Source organism: Primulina eburnea, chromosome 15 (genome assembly GCF_022965805.1).
Source record: "Primulina eburnea isolate SZY01 chromosome 15, ASM2296580v1, whole genome shotgun sequence".
In the NCBI taxonomy this organism is placed as follows: domain Eukaryota; kingdom Viridiplantae; phylum Streptophyta; class Magnoliopsida; order Lamiales; family Gesneriaceae; genus Primulina; species Primulina eburnea.
Window position 1 is genome coordinate 25,938,187 of NC_133115.1, and position 21,907 is coordinate 25,960,093.

The following is a 21,907-nucleotide window of genomic DNA, read 5'->3' on the forward strand; positions in this document are numbered from 1 at the left end:
TGCTGGCAATTCAAACATTTAGACACAAATTCTGCAATATCTGTCTTCATCTGCTTCCACCAGAATTGCGTATTCAAGTCATTGTACATCTTCCTGCCACCAGGATGAATGCTAAACCGACTACAGTGTGCCTCTGACATGATCTGTCGTCTCAAATCTGAAATCTCTGGCACTACTAAGCGGTTATTCACATACAGAACCGAATCTCTAACCTGATACTCTGATATATGACCAGCTCTGACCATATCAATCGATCTCTGAACACTCGGATCAGTTCTTTGCGCCTCTTTGATCCATATAATCAAGTCTGGCTCAATCTGAACTGCAGCAAGTCGCAACGGTCTACTCTCTGTATCAAATGTCAATCCAGACAAGCAACAATCTTCTACTAAATTCGATACACCTACAGTCAACAAGGAAAGAGCACATACCTTTCGACTCAAAGCGTCTGCCGCTACATTCGACTTTCCTGGATAGTACTTGATCTCGCAATCAAAATCTTTCAGCAGATCAAGCCATCGTCGCTGCCTCATGTTCAACTCTGACTGAGAAAAGAGATACTTCAGGCTTTTATGATCGGAATAGATCTCAAATTTCTCGCCATACAGATAATGGCGCCAAATCTTGAGTGCAAAAATGATCGCTGCCAACTCAAGGTCATGAATCGGATAACGAGTCTCGTGCGGCTTCAGCTGTCTAGAGGCGTATGCTATCACGTGCCCTCGCTGCATAAGAACACATCCTAGCCCTCTATGAGATGCGTCACAATATACAACGAACTCACCTGTACCTGAAGGAATCGTCAAGACAGGCGCACTAGTCAGCCTCTTCTTCAGCTCTACAAAACTGGCTTCACAATCTTCGGACCATACAAATGGCATGTTCTTCTGTGTCAACTGGGTGATAGGCTTCGCTATACTGGAGAAATCTCGGATAAAACGACGATAATACCCGGCTAGACCCATGAAACTGCGTATCTCAGGCACAGAAGTCGGTCTCGGCCAACTGATCACAGCCTCAACTTTACTTGGATCTACCGCAATACCATCTCCAGATATAATGTGACCCAAGAAGACAACTTGTCGCAACCAAAATTCGCACTTGGACAGTTTAGCATACAATTGCTCTTTTCTCAAAGTCTTCAATACAATTCTCAGATGCTCTGCATGCTCAATCAGAATCTTCGAATACACCAAAATATCATCAATGAACACAATCACAAAATCATCTAAATATCTCTGAAAAATACGGTTCATCAAACTCATAAAAACCGCTGGTGCATTCGTTAAACCAAAAGGCATAACGATAAACTCGTAGTGCCCATACCTGGTCCGAAATGCAGTCTTCGGAACATCAACATCTCTAACTCTGAGCTGATGATACCCTGATCTCAAATCAATCTTCGAGTATACAGAATATCCCTGTAACTGATCAAATAAATCATCGATGCGCGGCAAAGGATACTTGTTCTTCACTGTTGCCTTGTTCAATTGTCTGTAATCAATACACAGTCGCATCGAACCATCTTTCTTTCTAACGAAAAGCACTGGAGCACCCCAAGGAGATACACTGGGTCTGATATATCCCTTGGACAGAAGATCTTCCAACTGTGCTTTCAACTCTTTCAGCTCTATCGGTGCCATCCTATACGGAGCTCTCGAAATAGGAACACTACCTGGCACAAGATCTATGCTGAAATCAACCTCTCGAACTGGAGGCAACCCCGGTATCTCATCAGGAAAAACATCTGCAAACTCGCAAACCACTGGCAGATCTACCAATGTTGGGCTCGACTTCAGTAGATCTACTGAATATACGAGAAAGCCCTCTGCTCCTCTCTGAAGCAATCTACTCATAGTCAGAGCAGATACTAAGGGAATCCGAGATCTATAACCCTTGCGGTAGAATTTCCACTCATCTGTCATGTCGGGTCTGAATCTGACAATCTTGTGGAAACAATCTACAGTGGCCATGTACTTGGTTAACATATCTATACCAACTATACAATCAAAATCAGCTAAACCAAGTACGACACAATCAAGATCAATCTCATGCCCCTCAAACTGAAGCATACAGTGTCTAACAGTAGTCACAGATATCAAACCACTTCCCAACGGAGAAGCTATAGACACGACCGTAGACATCGACTCAACAGGCAATGAATGTCTCAATGCAAAATGTTCAGATATGAATGTATGAGATGCCCCTGTGTCTATCAACACATATGCAGGATAACCACAAAGGAAACAATTACCTGCAATAACGTCATCTGGCGCCTCCTGCGCCTGCTCCTCTGTCAGGGCAAAAACACGTGCCTGCTGTCTGGGAGGCTGACTTACGGTCTGACTACCTCCTGGTCTCTGCTGGGTCTGTGTAGACGGTGACTAGAAGGAGTGTACAGAGGATGCCTGTCTCTCCATCTGTGGCACTGGTGCTGATGACCCTGTACTCTGGAATCGTTGTGCACTTTTCTGGGGACAAACTCTGGCGAAGTGTCCCTGTTGCCTACAGATGTTGCAACGTCCCATAACTCCTTGACACTGCTCCGTGGCATGTCGTCCTCCACACGAGCTGCAATACACGCCACTATAATCTGACCCCTGACCTCTCTGTCGAGATCCACTCGAACTCGATGAACTGCTCCCGGATTTCTTAAATTGCTTGCCCTTAGCCTTCAAAAATTCCTTCTTGCCACTACCACTAGCTCCACTGTCAAAACGAGGAGGAGGTGGTGGAAACTGAACGGCGGTAGGCTGTGGCGGTCTCTGCCCCTGAACACCGTAGGAAGCCCCTCGCTGCCTCATCAAGCCAGCCTCTGCTCCCTTAGCTCTGTTCAGTGCCTCTGAAAAAGTATTAGGCCGTCCAGTGTTTACCAAAGTAAAGACATCTGGGTTCAGCCCGTTGATGAACTGATCGGCCACTGCCTCGTCGTTCCCTGCCACATGCGGTGCAAATCGAAGCAACGCAGAAAATTTAGCCACATACTCCTCGATGTTCCACTGTCCCTGCCTCAGATTTGCAAATTCAGCTCCTTTATCCTTTCGGTAGGAAACGGGAAAGAAGCGCTGATAGAACTCGTCTTTGAAAACTTTCCACGTAATGTCAATGCCTCGGTGCTCCAAGGCTCTCTTCGTAGTCAACCACCAGCTCTTTGCAACCTCTTGCATCTGATGCCCTATCAGTTTCACACGTCGCTCATCAGTATATGCCAAAGACTCAAATAACATCTCGATATCATCAAGCCAGCTCTCGCACTCTACTGCACTCTCTGTACCCTTCAGGGTAGGCGGATGGAAAGACTGAAATCTCTTCAATAAGGTCTCCATCGGCGTAGCGGTAACATCCATCTGTGCACCTGATGTGCTACCCTGCTCTGGCTGTGGTATACGTCTAGGCGGCATAAATCTGATTATCAAACTGATTAGTAAACAATCAATATCATCTGTCTCAGCCCTCCTCTGATCATAGACTCTGATCGAGAATAGGTTCTGATTCAGGCTTGACAAGTATATGCTGTAAATCAATTCAGATACAATACAACATATAATAGGGAAAGCAATAAATCATGCTATCACATCAAAAGCAAGGAAGATGACTCGATCTACCCCGCTCATTCTATTCTATCTCAGTCTACAGAACCTACAGCTCTGATACCACCTGTTGTGGGGACCCGGGTTCTAATTCGAATCTATCTGGGATTAATCGGATCTTTATAATAAATTACGGGTCAATTTTTTTTTTTCCGCTTTTACATTAAATCAAATGTAAATTAAACATAACATGATCGGTATTATTCTAACAAACATAAGGTACATACAAGATCTGTTTGGTACCAACATACAACTAGTGTTCAAATCCAAGTACAAGTCTAGTACAAGAAGTAGTAGTTTCTTCTACACCCGAGATCTCCACGCTAAAAACTCTCTTCATCGTCGTGACCCTGTACCTGCCCCACCTGTTGTCAAGCACACATACAGACAAGACAACAGCCGGATAACTCCGGTGAGAACAAATCCCAGTATAAAACATGTATGCATGCAATGTAATAAATCATGTACAAAAGCATAGCATAAATCGAATAACATGAATTAAAATCTAAAACATGCAAAGGAATACAAATCTGTATTCACATCTAGTTCTTGACTCGATTCATTTCTAATCTAGGGATCCCGGTGTGAATAAGACGGTCTGTCACCTACCCAGCCACTCGGGGTAACGGTACGTCTTATTCCTAGACTTCGGTCAACTCTGTATCGAGGGTCTACACATAGAGCAAATCTACTATTATGCGACGATACACCGAAACGTCTAGTTTTGGCCGATCTGCCAATATCTCCTATCTCAGGACTCGAATATAAATCAATAAACAAGACATTACATAATCAAATGTAATAATAACAGTCTAGTATGTGATTTAGGGAAACTCGTATCAAATCTGAAACGAGTTGTGCAATCCCGTGACCACATGAATTATACCTTTCTTGTCGAATCGTCGGGGTCGTAGTCGAAGTCTCGAGTTCACAATAACCAATACAAATCTGAAATGGCAATGTAGACATACAACATCAATTCCCAACTCAAAGCAACACATAATCCAATCAATAAGAAATCTCGATATAAATCGATGGCATAACGACGTAATTCTTCGATACCAGCCAATTCACAACTCACATATCAATACCAAAATCTCATCAACATCATCATATCTATGACATATTCCTCTCCAACTCTGGAAATCGATATACTCTTCAATAATACATGCTGAAAATCGAAACAATAGCATACTGTGTCCGAAAATCAATCTGACAACGAATATACGATGCTCTATATATCAAGAACACATATTTACAACAAAATCATAATTTTTCCAACACATATATTTCGAAGCATGCTGGAATTGAACAATACTTACATCCTTAGCTAGCTCTTGTTGCAAGGATCACAAATCCGGACTCGGAATACAATTCGGATAATTAAATCATTCACAATACTAATTCTATCATGGAAAGCTTGAGGGAATAAGCTTGCTCTCGGTTCTTGTTGTCTGAATGAAGGAAATTGAAGACAACACATTATATATATTGCATGTAATCTCATACGTGTCTTCTTTAAAATTTTACACATTTCAGGCGGCGCTCGGGCGGTAAGAATGTACCGCTCGGGCGCGACAGTCTCTGTCCAACACTTTTCGAATGACACTTTGGCGCTCGAGCGGTCAAAATGTACCGCTCGGGCGCGGAAGGCTCTGTCCAAAGCATAACATTGTTGAACAATGGCGCTCGGGCGGGACTTTTCTACCGCTCGGGCGCCACTGAATCTGTTCCAACATTGTACCCTTCACATTTTTAACATTTCCGGGCATTACATTGAGGCACTGATGCAGATGGCCCTGCACTCTTGGATCGTTGTGCACCTCTCTGGGGACAAACTCTGGCAAAGTGTCCCTGCAGTCTACAGATGTTACAGCGACCTGTCACACCCTGACACTACTCAGTGGCATGCCTACCTCCACAAGAACTGCAATACACACCTGTATAGTCGGTACTCTGGCCAGGACCTCTCTGTCGTGACCCACTGGAGCTCGACGAACTGCTCCCTGATTTCTTGAATTGTTTGCCCTTGGCTTTCAGCTGATCTTTCCTCCCGCTACTGCTACCACCGCTCTCAAATCGAAGAGGGGGTTGAACTGAAGGTAATGGCGGTGTAGGAGTCGGAGCAACGTAAGGAATGCTTCGTTGCCTAAGTAATCCAGCTTCCGCTCCCTTGGCACGGTTCAACGCATCAGTAAAGTTGTTAGGCCTACCGGTATTCACCAAGGTGAAGATTTCTGGATTCAAGCCATTTATAAACTTATCCGCAAGGGCCTCTTCATTCCTGGCAACATGAGGAGCAAATCGGAGCAATGACGAGAACTTGGCAACATATTCTTCTATGTTCAGTTGTCCTTGCCTCAAATTGGCGAACTCGGCACCCTTATCTTTTCGGTAAGACACAGGGAAGAATCGCTGATAAAACTCAGTCTTGAACACATTCCAAGTAATCTGTGTACCACGGTGCTCCAATGCTCTCTTCACAGTAATCCACCAGTTCTTGGCCACATCTTGCAGTTGGTGCCCAACTAATTTCACTCGTCGGTCATCAGTGTACTCAAGGGATTCGAATAGCATCTCGATATCCTCTAGCCAACTCTCACACTCGACTGCATTTTCTGTGCCTTTCAGTGTCGGTGGTCGGAAAAACTGAAACCGTTTAAGCAAAGTCTCCATTGGTTTAGCAGTCACGTCCATCGGATCACTGGACGTACTGCCCTGTTCTGGTGCCCGACCTGCTGCTGGTTGCGGTACTCGTCGAGGCGGCATATCTAAATATCAAACAGATTAATACACAATCTATATAATCTGTCTCAGCCCTCCTCTGATCATATACCTCTGATCAAGAATCGGTTCTGATTCAGTCTTTGCGAATACATGCTGTAAATCAACTCAGATAACAACACAACGTGTAATAAGGAAAGCAATAAATCATGCTAGCATATCAAAAGCTAGGAAGATGACTCGATCTTCCCCGCTCATTCTAATCTATCTCAGTATACAGAACCTACAGCTCTGATACCACCTGTTGTGGGGACCCGGACTCTAACTCAGTTCTTTTCGGGATTAATCGGATCTTTATTCAAAAATGCGGGTCAAAATTTTGCTTTTTAACATTAATTCAAATGCATATAACTCAAGCACAAGATAGTTCTATATTTTATTTCAACAAACATAAATACATGTCTTGTTCTAGTACATTCATACAAACTAGTGTTTAATACAAACTACAATCTACAAGTAGTACAAGCCTAATATGAAACCACTAGTGATCTTCTGCGCCCGAAGTCAGCACGCTATTTCGATCTCATCTCTGTCGTGACCCAGATCCTGCCCCACCTGTTGTTATGCACACATACAGACATAACAACAGCCGGAAACTCCGGTGAGAACAAATCCCAGTATAAAACATGTATGCATGCTAATACATAATCATAAATCATGCATGAAAGCAATAACAATAGGCTCCATAGTCTATGAAACCAATCTTTATAAGCATGCAATTCAAATCAAATCATGTCTTGACTCGACTCAACTCTAATTCTAAGGATCCCGGTGTGAATAAGACGTCACTGTCTGCCACCTACCCTTCAATCGGGGTGGCGGTACGTCTTATTCCTAGACTTCGGTCATGTCTGTATCGAATGTCTACAATCGGAGGAAGTCTGCTCCTATGCGTCGATACACCGAACATCTAGAAGTTTGGCAAATCTGCCAATGACTCTCCTATCTTAGATGCATGAGTATAAATCTATAAATGCATCATCATATCAAAAGATTTGAATATAAATCTATAAACAAATCATAATCATATCAAAAAAATAAACAACAATTCTAGTATATGATTTTGTTGGGAAACTCAAATTAAATCTCATTTGAGTTGTATCTCCCAAAAGTGACATGAATTACCTTTCTTGCATATAATCTTTGTTGCAGTCGAAGTCTCGAATACGAATCTTGCCAATATCAATCTGAAATGGTAATGTTAAATGTTCAATATCAATCCATAATTCCAATCAATACACATTGGGCCTAACAATCAATCTCAGTACAATTCAACGGCGTAACGGCATGATTTCTCGCTATCGATCAACTCAAATATCAATACTCAATAACAATAACTCATACTCTTCATTATAGACATACATCAATTTTGATATTTGCATATTCCCAATTCGATACATGTTGAAAATCATATCAATAGCATAACATATCCGTTCTTCGATTCGTTTATAATTCTACGATCCTCATAATCATGGGAACACATAATAGAAATCAAATCTGAGTTCTCCCAACATATATATTTCGAACCATGCTGGAATTGAACCATACTTACATCCTCTTGTAGCCCTTGATAAGAGAAACAAGAATCTAAGCTTGGATTAAAGTTTGGATGAGTATATCTTGCACAAACTCAAGTCTAAAATGAAAGAATCCTTTCACCTCCTTTGGAATAACTCTCGGTATTCTTCAGCTGAAATGGGAAGGAATGACTCATGTTCGAAATGTATATATATACCCTGCCATGTGTCAACACAAGAACTTAAGGTGGATTTCTCGCATAGACGACCGAGGGTGCGCTGCCTATTCACCGTGGGTGCGCTCAAGCTTCGGCAGGTCTTTTAAATTTTTCATAAACGTCGACCGCGGGTGCGGTCTGGCTTAGCATAAAATTTCCTACCCTACTGGCCATTCACCGTGGGTGCGGTATCTTCTTAGCGCGGGTGCGGTGTCAATTGTTCAAAAAGCACACCCTACTGCCACTCAACCGCGGGTGCGGTATAAAAAGGGGCGCGGCTGCGGTCTCTCTTCAAGCAACATTTCATAATCTAATTTAGTGCTTCTCATTAAATGTCATGCATACTCATATCTTCGAATATCACGTAAATGAAGACTAATAAACCTAGTACTTCTCATTACATGTCATGCATTCTCATATCTTCGAATCACATCAATGAAGACTAATAAATCTCAGGCCTTACAAGGGTGGTATTACCTGCGATACCATTCACGTGGAATACATATAAATCCATGTTTTACAACATATATTTTAGCAAATATGTACGAGCCAAGAAAGCTAGTGATTTCCTTAATCTGAAACAAGGAACCATGTCAATGATTGAATACATATAACAATTCGAGGCTGGAGTCCAATATGTACCATATATTGCACATGATGACACAAGTAAGTGCGAACAATTCATGCGGGAACTGTGCTCAGAAATTAAACAATATGTATGGATATCGAAAGTTGTTACCTATGGGGAGATAGTGGAAAGAGCACTTATGGTTGGACATGATGAACAAGACATTGACAGAGACAGACAATAACGAAGGCATCAGTACTTTCAAAGGAGCCAAGCAACAGGACTAAGCAAAAAGACCGATAGTAAAGGTACTCGACCAGAGTAATCCCGTGGTAAGGGTCCCCTCCACATAAAGAACGAGACATACCACCTTATCCTAAATGTGGAAAACTCCAAGGCGGTGAATGTATGCAAGGTTCCAATGTTTGTTATCAGTTGCAAAAAGCCAGGGCATCTCGCCAGGAATTGTCCAGGGAGTTCGAGAAAGTACATGGACGCCTTTTCTCGATGACCAAAGAGGAAGTGGATGCGGATACATCGATGATTACCGGTATGTTCTTGATTTCTGGTATCACTACTATTGTTTTACTAGATTCAGGAGCCACGCATTCCTTTATTTCGGAATCATTTGTAAGGAGACTGGCATTACAACAAGTACAATAGAGACACAACTCGCCATAGCCTTACCTTCCAGGCAAGAATTACAGACATATCAGATTGTGCGAGGGTATCCAATTTATGTCCAAGGCCATCAGATGTATGCCAATTTGATAGTTCTGAACATGACTGATTTTGATGTGATAGTGAGAATGGATTGGCTTTTGAAGTACATAGTTACTATTGACTGTGGCATGAAGATGTTCAAGTTTACACAAGTAGGAGCTGAATCGTTAACAGTAGCAAGTGCAGGTATATTCTTACCTCTTCGGATAATCTCTTGTACGAAGGCTTGTAAATTACTGTAGAAGGGGTGTCAAAGATATTTAGCATCTGTTTTAACTATGGACTCACATGTTCGTGAGTTAAGGAATACAGATATTGTTTGTGAATTTCCAGAGGTATTTCCCAATGATGTAACAGGCTTACCCCCAGATAGAGAGATCAAAGTTGTGATTGATATTGTGGCAGGAATTCATCCGATCTCAAAAGCTCCTTATCGATTAGCTCCTACAGAAATGAAAGAATTGAAAGAACAGTTACAAGAGTTACTTGATAAAGGGTTTATTAGACCGAGATTTTCACCGTGGGGTACTCCTGTTTTATTTGTGAAGAAGAAAGACGGTACCCTTCGTCCATGTATTGATTATCGGGAGTTGAACATGTGACAATCAAAAATAGATATCCACTCCCTAGAATTGATGACTTGTTTGATCAATTACAAGGAGCTGCTATCTTTTCGAAGATTGATTTATGATCAGGCTATCATCAATTAAAAGTAAAGTCAGATGATATTTCAAAGACTGCCTTCCGAACCAGGTATGGGTATTATGAGTTTTTTGTAATGCCATTTGAACTAACGAATGCACCAGACGCTTTTGTTGATTTAATGAGTAGAATTTTCAAGCTATTTCTAGACAAGTTCGTGATTGTGTTTATAGATGATATTCTCGTCTACTAACGAACTGTAGAGGAGCATCGAGAATATTTACAATTACTTTTGCAAACTTTGAAAGATAAACAATTGTATGCCAAATTGAAGAAATGCGAATTTGGCTTGAACAAGTAGCATCTTGGGTCATATCATTTCAACCATTCTTTGGGAAGGTCACACATCACCTTTAGAACAATCTCTTTGTTTGAATGCATTTTTCCTAGTGCATTAGTTCATTTACGATGCAGTTTATCTTTTCATCATATTCATTCATTGATTCTCCAACTTTCATATTGATATTATCGAACTTCTGAACGACAAGTGAAAGTTTGTTCTCCTCAGTCTGCTCATTATTTTCACACAAATGAATCAGCATTTCCCAAATTTCTTGGACTGATTTACACATTTTTATTTTCCGGAAGTGTTTTTATCCAACGTCTTGTATAGAATGTCCTTGGCAACATTGTCCAAGTTTGCCTTCCTCTTATCTTCTGCTGTCCATTCATCGCGTGATTTGTCGATGCGATAGGGTGCTCTGTCAGTTAGAGCAATAGCTGTGTTTGATTTCATAATTTTCATGGGTCCATTAGTTATAAAGTACCACATGTCATCGTCTTGTGCAGCTAAATAAGCCTGCATTCAGATTTTCCAATTGTCAAACTCCTCTCTGGAAAACATAGGGATTTTTTTGAATGAAGACACGATTATCTGTTTGAGCGTATAAAATATTCAAGACAAGATTTTAACCGCTTTGATACCACTTGTTAGGATCAGTTAAGTATGATGGTGTGTTTAGAAGAAGAGCTAAATCGACACTTCTATTTTTGTAATCTTTTCGAGTATAAATCAGTTCTTAAAGAACTGATTCAGAAATCTTGTGCATCAATATCAATCAGTTAACTAATGATTATATTGCGGAAATAAACTGAAAGATATATTGAATATATTTTGATAAGGTATTGAAACAGAACCAATAGAATGATGAACACAAAAAATTTATAGATGTTCAGAGTCTTCAACTGTTCCTACGTCACCCATTCTATCTCAATTATAGGATTTCACTGAAACACTTTAATTAATTACAAAGATTTGTTATAACTCATTTCAATTAGAATTATATAATGCCAAACTGAAACTCTTTGCTTATTTTCTTACTTATCAGTTTGATAACTGATTAGGTTATAAGTTGTCTGACTGCTACGAATATGACAATGAAGTGAGAGCAAAATTGTATGATTTGTAAATTGAATAAACTTAAAAGTAAATCACAGATAACTTATAGTTGTTTTGTTGGTATTTCATCCCGTCTCGTTTCGTCTCTAACCTTTCTTCAACTGAACTAATCAGCTATAAACAGTGTTCGATTCCAACGGTCACATTGAATGCATTCAATGGTTAATATCCGTTGAATCGTCTTCTAGTCCATGTAGACAACTTTATTCTGATAGAGGTACGGTATATCATAATGTTTTATTTCATCTGTTCTACTTTGGTACAGACTGTCAGTTTGTCTGCTGAGATTTCAAAATGCAGCTGATAATGTGGCTAACTAATCATGAGTCAAAATGGTCGAGTGACCAGTTCAGCTGGACTAGATCAATTCTAACTGATGTCTTCTTAGTTTGAACATTTCAGTTGAGTTGATTCATTTCAGTTGAGTTGATTCATTTCAGTTCTCTTGTGCGAAATCTTCGGTTCCAATCTTCAATCTAATTAATGAGCTTCGAATCATCAGTTTTAAGACTTATTTATTCTTATAAAAACTATAGTCTATTAACTTCAGTTCTTACTCCATTTAAGTCCTATAAATCTTATTTCAGTTACAACCTCTCAGTTCCGTCAGTTCTTGTACAGATTTATTTTCCAAACTCTAAATGTAACGTCCCGAAAATTTGAAGGTCCACGTAAACCACACGCATGCAAGTTATCAATTTCTTGTGTATTTTAATTAAATTATTTTAATGAATTAAATTCATGATTTTAACATGAACACATATTTTTAATTTCTTGTTTATTAAGATTTATTGTATTAGGGCCTTTTAGTAATATTTTGCGCTCGAACGAGGAACGGAGACCGGAGACAGTTTAGCAAAAATATTTTTATTAAATAATTATTTTTAATTATTAAATATATGGTGTAGTTAATGGTGATTTTCGAAAATGGACCTTTCTGGAGTATTTTTACTCGTTAGGTCATATTTTTAGCCGGTACAAAAAATTTAGCAAGTCAGAGGACTTTTTGAGGGTTCGGACAATATTTTCAAAAACGTACCTAAACGAAATATTTTACGAGAGTGTTTTTGGGCCAAATGGAACTATTTTAATGTATAATGGGCCTAAAATCCTACCTAATCTCATTATTTTAATTAAATAATACACTAATTATTATATCTAAACCTATCATTAAAACCCTAATCTCCCTACCTTCATATGGCTGCCGCCCCCTCCATGTTCTAGCAGCTTTCTTCAAAATTTCAGCAGATCTTTTCCTTAGGTTTTCTCAAAGTTCCTCAAAAGGTTTCTTCCTCGTCTCTTCGGTGCACTTTCTACGCGACTATATCAAGGTTTTCGAGCGTAAATACACGAAGGCACGTCATATACCTTTGTTTTCTCGTCTTTCACACTATAATATGTATTTTTGAATGTTTATGCACGGTATATGGCAGACCTCATGAGTTCTTCACGTTTTTTTATTGAATTTCATAAGAAAACTTGACTTCCATGACATGTAGCTCACGTTTTTACCTTGGTTTGAAAAGGGCTGCCATGTTTGAAGTATGAGGCATGATCTACAGCAGGTTTTTACATGTTCTAAATGCTAAATTCAGGTCTAGAACCGTTTGTGTATGGGTTGATCGGATCTATCATGTTTTTGGGCAAATAGGGCTCGATGAGGTTATAAGAAGGGGGCAGCGATGTAAGGATCATTACAGACCTTGGATCAGACACTGGTGGGTCTGAGACGTGGTCCAGGATGGCTCGAGTACAGCTGGTCATGGCCTAATTTTAGATCGAAAGAGCTAGGGTTGGGTTGGTTAGGTTGTGGCTTGCTTCGGGTGATTCTTGCAGGTTCGCATGCATGGGGCTGAGGACGATGGATAGATCTGTCCAGGAGGGTCTTGTGGTGTGCTAAAAAGGGCTTTGAGGGTCTGGTCCTAGCTGGTTTGGGTTAGAGCCAAGATTTGAGCTTTGGCTTGGAGATAGGGTTTTGGTCCTTATGTGCAGAAAATTTACAGCAGGGTTCAGCTAAGTTTCTGGGTCCTAAACGGGCTGAATAGGGTTGCTTTAGGCCTACTTAGGTGGTTTCAAGTCATGGTTTAAGTTTGGAAAAGTTTGGTTGAGTTTCGGGTTAATTCAGGTTAATACGGAGACTCCGATCCAAGTTTTAAAACGATTGTAAAATTTACGGAACGAACTCAAGGTTATGCCTAGGAAATAATTATAAATATTTTTTAAGGTGTTTTAAGGTGTTTCATTGGCTTCAGGCCGAAATTTTGAGGTTCAAAGGTAAAATGGTTGGTTATGGTTTCTAGGGGCAAAATGGTCTTTTTGCTCCCGGGTAAGTTAGAAGTCCTGGAAGCGTGATAACCATTTATATGTTTTAAATGTTTATGTTACCACGAACATGACATTTATGGAAATATGAAAAATACGTTGCCTGCTTGGTTTGAATAAAATTTACGTATATGCATGATTTTTATAAGTGATGAATACGATGACATGCTTTTGGAAGGAAGGGAGTTAGTTGTAACTAATACGATGACAAGATGACATGTAAGGACAAGGCTCAGTGGACGGATAATGATGTCGCTGATGTCCCCGTCGTCGGGAAGCACAGTTATATGTAGATGGATCCATCGTCTGATACGATGATACGAAACTCACAACTAATTAACGAAATTCAAATAAAGAAAAACGAACACGTATATGGTGATATGATGTGATATGTTATGAAAATATTTATGTTACGACATGTTTTGATTATGCATGTGTCTTTTACGATCATGGAATGTATTTTCATTACATTACTTTTTACTGTTGCTTGTTATGTATATGTACTTGGTATAACGTTACAAGTGTGTTGAATCTTTAGACTCACTAGGTGTGAATGATGCAGGTGAGCATTTTGATAAGGAGGTTAGAGGTGCCGAAGACTGAGTAAGCAGCGTTAATTGTGCGCACGTGAACCCGATGACCGTATTTTCTGCACATCATGTTTTTGAGATATGAGTTATTTGGATATTTTTTTATATGTTGATGGTTGATAAGAACTTTACACATGTCTTATTTGTTTTATTTTTAAAAACATATGTCGAGGATTGATTAACTGCTTTTTTTACTGTGGTAATTTCATCTGTCAATTGACTAAGGCATGCATGTTTTTGAACATCGCCTAAAAATATAAGAGAACGACGTAACCTGAATTAAAACTATGTTTTTATATTTTGATTCATATATTTGAATTCTTCATTTAGTTTAATTGTGTTTCCTGATTTAATACTTTCAATTTGTTGGCCATATATTTAATTATTTAATATTTAGAATCTATTATTCGGATCATTTGTGTTCATAGAGTTCGGAAGACATAAATTCATTAAAGTCATTAGAAGAATTATTTTGTGAATTTGATAGATTTTTATAGAATCTCACAGATTTGATATAAATTTACTTATTTAAAAAGTAAATATGTTTAATATATAAAAAAATCACAATTCAATTTAATAAAATCAAAATTTTAATCCTCGTATCTATTCAACATGCATAAATAATTAATCAATAAAATTTTAATTTATAAGAATATATAAAAATTAAATAAATATAAATAAATAACTAATCAAAACATTATGAATTTGATAAATTTTAATTAGTTTTTTTATGAAAAAATCTAAGATTTGTTATTGTCAATATGATCAGCGTCACTCTAAATTCGATTTGCTTTAGTATCCCTCCATGCATTTGCATTTGCTCCTTGTTGTTCTTCAATGTCAAATATTTGATGAAAGTTGTAATCCTCGTAAACTTGTCGTGCTGAAGGTTGTGGAAATTCATTCTCTGGTTCAACTGAAAATTCATCAAATCGACATTCCTTTCAAAGAAAAATATGCAATCCGGCACAAACTACTTCGGAGATTTTAAAAAAATACTCGAAATCGAAAAAATCGGGGATCCCATCCCCGTTTCGGTTTTTTCCTGTGGGGAAAGTTGTCATTCATAACCCTTTTATGTCCAAGATATATTTGCTTAAAGCAAGAAACCAAGAAAACTTCATTTCCAACAATTTTATTAAAGGAGATTCATTTCCTTAAATTAATAATTGAAATACCACTATTCTATCTCATATAAAGGAAAAAAATATTACCACTCTAAATTAATCTTCAATGTCATATATCATAATAATCATTATTCTTCATTTTTTTACAATTACATTTGCTAAGGTTCGAAGTTACTGATAGAAAATTTGCGTTTTCACTATATATTTATATCTTAAGATTTTTCTTATTATCGTTTGAAAAGTAAAATCATGTATATTACTGATGAATTCTATATATATTGGATATTAAAAAGTTACTAAATTAGAATAAAATATAATTACTAAAGTATAATAATATTTTTCAATTCAATTTATTATTATTAGAAAGTTATCAATAAGCTAGATTTATACTGTGCCTAACTTTTTCCTCTTTTTTTGTTAATTAAAAACAATAAAATTTAACATTGCAAAATGATGAGGCATGAGATAATAAATAACAATGAGATAGTAATAATAATGGATGCCCCCGTCCTATTTTCATGCTATTTTTAGAGCTCGATTTTTTAGCTTGTGTTCGCTAGGGAATTTTTTTCTATCTTGTTGTTGTTTTCTTAGTTTATAATTTATACTTGTAGTGATAATCTCGAGGACATTCTACAAAATGTATTAGGATGTAGTTTTGTTTCATAGCTTGTTTATGGTGCCTTTTGTGAACTTTTCTGAAATTGAAAGTTCCCACCACATGAATATACAAAATCGTGTTCTTGTTTTATGTCTGGGGTCCGCGTCTACTGATGCTTTACCTTTCGGGAAATCAATAAGCATTGGCTTAGTTCTATCATACCTCTTAAATTCGAGGAACCCTCGACTTGTCTTTTAAGAGGAGAAAATCGCCGTATTTGAATGAGGAAGAGATATATATGAGTGAGAAATATATTTTATCAGATTAAAAGTCTACCAAAGTCTCTAGGGTGAGTAGAAGACAATTTTTGAGTTTCTATAGTTGTACCTTGAGTTTTAAGGTTTGTACATAAAAAATTATATTAGAATCATTGTAAATACATAGAAATATTGGATACCTATAGATTTCAAAAAAGTCAAGTTTGAATATCACTAGACTTTTTATGACTCTAGAAAAATCTAATTTGGATACCATTAGACTTTTATAAAGTTTATAAAAGTCTATATCAAAACCTCTAGACTTTTTAACTCTACAAAAGTCAATAAAAATAATTAAATTTTCAAGATTGAATACACACCCCTTAGTTTAATTGTGTTTTCCGGTTTAATACTTTCAATTTGTTGGCCATATATTTAATTATTTAATATTTAGAATCTATTATTCGGATCATTTGTGTCCATAGAGTTCCGAAGACATAAATTCATTAATGTCATTAGAAGAATTATTGTGTGAATTATATTATTTGATTTTTGATATGAATATTGGATAATAAATTTCCACTTTTCACTTGGAAATGTGAGGAGAATTGAAAATTCAACCCCTCTTATTGATTTTTCTCCTTACTAATCTTGTTAATCATTGATTAATTGCTGCAATCTTTATTTTACATTCTCAATCTCATATTTGATTTTATAAATAAAGTTAAGACTATATTAATTAGAGTACTTAGTGTAATATTGAATTAATAATTCTTTGTGGGATGATGATAATCATACTTATTCATGTATGAAATAAAGCATTTATTTTACATATTTGAAAAAGTTTATGAAAGTGTTCTTTTTTCTCTATATTGTACTTTTTCATCACAAATTTATAATAGAATTTTAATATAAATAAATGATACTCATAAAATAAGAAGAAATAATTTTAAGTAATAAATATTTAAAAACAATAATATTATTACTCTTAAATTTTAAGTAATAAATATTTAAAAACAATAATATTATTAATCTTAAGTAATAATAATTTAAATATTATAATATAAAATAATAAATATGTGGGCCAATGGAAGCCCAGGAGTTTGGACATGAGCCCACGGTTTCCAAAACCTAGACCAATAAGCCCAATAAGATGTTGGGAGAGAGAGCGATATATATATGTGGCTAGGTCAGAGACTTAGCTTTCGGCGGAAGTGAAAGACGCGCGGCGATCTCCTCGGCGGCAAACGACCATGGTTCTCAAGTAAGTTCTTGAAATTGTCTTTGTAAATTACAGATAAACATATCGAGGTGATTATCGTGAAAGAGTAGTATACTCCATGTGTAATTTTTTTATTTTGGTCTGTGTTTGTGATTGAATCTGAAGATCCATTATATGGTTGGGATATGTTTTGATTTGAAGATTGAATTTTGACGGAGAGATCTGCATTTGGAACGACATTGATATCTACACGAATTATTGATTTTCAATGGTTTGTATCTTGCTCTACGCTCGAAGTTTTGTGGGAAAATGAAGGCTTATTTATTAAAATTTTCTTTTTTAATTTGTTTATGAGGGGCTGACTGGGAAATGGGATTACCAAGCTTTGTGATGTGGTCTGAATTTGGCTGCTATGCCGTGCTTACTGCCTGTCGTAGCGTTTGAATGGATTATTGGGTAGGAGAAATGGATGCTGGATCAACTGGATTTCTAACTGTTGAAGAAAGTAAGTTTAGCAACTAAAGGAGTAGTGGATAAGTATCTGATGGACATGGTGCAATTGCAGTACTGGTTTTAGTTCAAATGGTGCCCTGGGGAGTATATATTTTCTACATGTTTCTGAAAATTTTGTTTATTTAGGTCCAAATAGGGAAATGTTCCTGAAATTGAACTTGTAATCTTGGCACGGAAGATCTAGATTTCTGCCTTACGATTCTTGTCTTGCACCTGTTCACTTTGTATTTTGATTTGATTTTTTCTTATGTTATGGCACTTGTGTCAGGTGGTTGCTTAATATTAGTGCCTGATGCGTTTGATTTCCTGTCAATTTTTGTGTAAATTGAAGTTGGCCATACTATAATGTATGTTTGGTTGAATAATTTTTTTTCGATCCTTGGATTATCAGGACGGAGCTGTGTCGCCTTAGTGGTGCAAGGATATATCCTGGAAAGGGTATAAGATTTATTCGCTCAGACTCGCAGGTGTGTCAAAGGGGGATGTTTTGTGTGTTACGACTTTGGGATTATGCAAAGTCATCTCCTTAAACAGAGCGATCAGTTTTTCTCTTCACTGCTTATGGTCTTTGTAATGCTAAAGAAGAGTTGTTGTTCTTTTGGCCTGTTTAGGTTTTCCTTTTTGCCAATTCAAAATGTAAGAGGTATTTCCACAACCGTCCGAGGCCTGCAAAGCTTAACTGGACTGCAGTGTACCGTAAACAACACAAGAAAGTAAACACTTGATAATCCTTTTCTATGCAGTGGCTTTTATTCTTCATGTTTCATCTCAATTATCAACAGGACATTGCTACTGAAGCTATGAAGAAAAGGCGCAGATCCACCAAGAAACCTTACTCAAGGTCTATTGTTGGTGCCACATTGGAAGTTATCCAGAAGAGAAGAACGGAGAAGCCAGAAGTTCGTGATGCTGCACGTGAAGCTGCTTTACGGTATGCTTAATCTTTTTAACATTCTGCAGTATTGGGCAGATCACTGGAGTTGGGAGGAAAAGAAAATCTAAAATTTTTGGCGGCAAGATTTGCAGTCTTGGAAGAACCACGCATGAAATTCTAAATTCTTTTGATTTCTTGGCCTCCCATTGGAGCCATGACTGCAGTCAATGCTTGATAGAGAAGAATTAACTAGAATTTGTAAAGACATATTTCGAGAACCATTGATGACTTGTAATTTGTGATTTCAGTGAAATCAAGGAGAGAATCAAGAAAACCAAGGATGAGAAGAAGGGTAAAAAGGTAGAATCGATGTCTAAACAGAAGTCTACCAAGAGTAATGTCTCGAGAGGTGCTCAACCAAAGGGTCCTAAGATCGGAGGCGGTGGCGGGAAGCGCTAGTGTTTCTCTTCCAAAATGTTTTGGTCGCTTAGAGATTTCAGTTTCCTCATACCTTGAAATGTTTGTAAAAAAAATTTAGATTTTGGGATACATTTTGGAGCAGTGTTGTTCCTCAATTTCCAACAAGATGTAAGTTTTAAATTTCAATGAAGGCTTATTAATGTTTAAAAGTAAGCTCTTATGATCTGATGAGATTGTACAGAGAAAGTCAACACTAAAATATTTTCTCAAGGTCATATCTACTTTATTTGAAATTAGTATTTTGCACATACATTTTTATGTAGGATACAACATAAATTTATATATTTTAATTTAGTTAATATATTTTTTATTATCTCTATTGATTTTAAAAAAATTACTAAAAGTACAGAAAAAATAAAATTATGAAAGAAAGATTATTTCAAATAGTTTTAATTTGAATCTAAAAATATTTCATACTCGTTTGGTCTACTATATAGAGACAGACTAGACTGGTGTCGTGTGTGCTTTCATATAAATAGGATAATATTTATTTTGTTCCAGTGTTTTCTAAATGATCCTTTTTCTCTTTTTGAACTGTCAAATTGTTCCCTAATATTCAAAAAGTTCTCCACCATTTAAAACTTCTGAAACACAATCTCCTTCCCGTTTCTCCCAAATCGGAAATCATGGGACCTATGAACCACACGTAAGGAAGCATAGAGTTCGCGAATTAACTTTCATCCACCACCAGATAACAAAACCAATTCATTTATTTATTTATTTATAAAATCTTAGTGGTATTCATGAATATTGTATAATCTTTGATACTTAGAAAAGGAAACGAATGAGCAAGCTCGAGTTTAGCTGTTATTTTATACTGCATTCAAAGATGATGGGTTGTTAATGATCTAATTTATGTGGTTGTATAAAGTTTGATTTGAATTTGCATATCTCAATTATTAATGTTTTTTCTGCTGCGGAGTAAAATATATGTTGTTTTTGTTGAAGGAAAACCTAGAGTTTTACAAGAACTAGAATGAAGCAGATGCATGAGTTGATAATTTTGGCGGCATTTCTCACGAATCATACTATTCTATATATAGTAGGCGAAGCATTTTTGGATAAACATGTTGCCTATCCTGCATTCGCAGACATGAATTGATTTTGATACTTTTGAGTTGTTTTTATCAAAAGTTGAACACAGATACACACGCTGATATATCAGTGACTTCAGTTTAACAAAGAAAATATTAGTCATTTTTGCGATGTGACGATGATTTGTGTAGTGTCACATCAACACTTTTGATAAAAAAAATTATTAAAATTAAACATTTGCAGTTTTCCCTAATTTCAATACTTGTTATCTCATTTACATCTCTCGGAAAAACAGAAATCATGTGTTTCCTTGATTTCAGCCATTTCTTCTCTTTCTTTTGATTTGGATGAAACATATCAGTTTTCGAAACCAAACCAAAAAACATGGATAGCATATAGGTTTTTATACATTTCCAAATCAAATGATATCCAAGTTTACCAAAAAAATAGTAGTCTCATGAACAAACATACATAACTACCACTTCAAAAAATACATCTTTAAGTTAAAGACTGTCTTCATAAACCATCAATACTTGTGCACTAACAACATTTTTTTTTAAAATTTTTGGATGTTTTAGATGATTTTTGTCATTCGAGGAAGCTCTTAAATGAGACATTGTTACAAAAAAAATTTCCATCTTTCATAATCAACTGTTTGTTCACCAATGTATTAACTTGTAACTTTTTTTTAATGCCAATTCATCATGTGTTGCTGCCTTATCAGATACGAATCTTTCATCCAAAACTTTGTTGTTATCTTCTGTAACTTCACCACTCTCCATTTCACTGTAATCATGTGGAGCTAACTCCATCGCACCTATATCCATTTCATTGTATTCTTTCAATGTTTTTTCCATCATCTCGATACTACTTTGTGGGATTATTTGTTCCTGCTCGACATTACTATGTGGGATTTTTTGTTCCTGCTCAACATTACTTTCAGGTCTACTACAACTTTTTTGTTATAGCCAAATTCACCACACCGCTTGCATTTGTTATTTCTTTCCGCCCCTTTTCGATTTTGTTTGGTACGAAGCTGGTTCTTCATCAGGTTCTCGTCTTCTCAACTTGGTCATCCTACCAACTCTTTCTTTATAAACCGGTGGTAAGGGAGGGTTAAGTCGCATGTCCATTCACTTGCAGGATTGATCGTGAGTAACGTTTGTACGATACAACACTATAATAATGTTAAGATTGGAACCTGGAACTCAACCTCCAAAAGCTAGCTCAATGGGAGAGGATTGTCCAAGAAATAATGATCTATATAAGCCTCTGGATTTTCTTTCTTCCATCAAATTGTACATATAATACGTGGGCATGGAATTCCAGTCAACTCCCATTTTCTGCAGCTTCAACTAATCTCACTTAGTTTAACAAAATGCAGA

The 21,907-nt window shown here is 37.0% G+C and overlaps 1 protein-coding gene across 1 annotated transcript; it reads left to right on the forward strand.

The window, feature by feature from the left end:
• The first annotated feature begins 17,552 nt into the window (after positions 1-17,552).
• LOC140814197 (large ribosomal subunit protein eL24-like) lies at positions 17,553-19,650 on the forward strand. The gene is made up of 5 exons (XM_073173102.1): positions 17,553-17,662; positions 18,525-18,600; positions 18,745-18,846; positions 18,916-19,064; positions 19,316-19,650. Exons 1-5 carry the CDS (start codon positions 17,652-17,654, stop codon positions 19,464-19,466), a joined length of 489 nt encoding a protein of 162 aa, XP_073029203.1. The 5' UTR covers positions 17,553-17,651; the 3' UTR covers positions 19,467-19,650.
• The last annotated feature ends 2,257 nt before the right edge of the window (positions 19,651-21,907 follow it).

What these genes read in the sequence shown, in the direction of transcription:
- LOC140814197 (XM_073173102.1), top strand. An exon ending in ACCGTAAACAACACAAGAAA is followed by an intron (nt 18,847 to 18,915) that starts GTAAACACTTGA and finishes AATTATCAACAG; the next exon opens with GACATTGCTACTGAAGCTAT. An exon ending in GCACGTGAAGCTGCTTTACG is followed by an intron (nt 19,065 to 19,315) that starts GTATGCTTAATC and finishes TTGTGATTTCAG; the next exon opens with TGAAATCAAGGAGAGAATCA.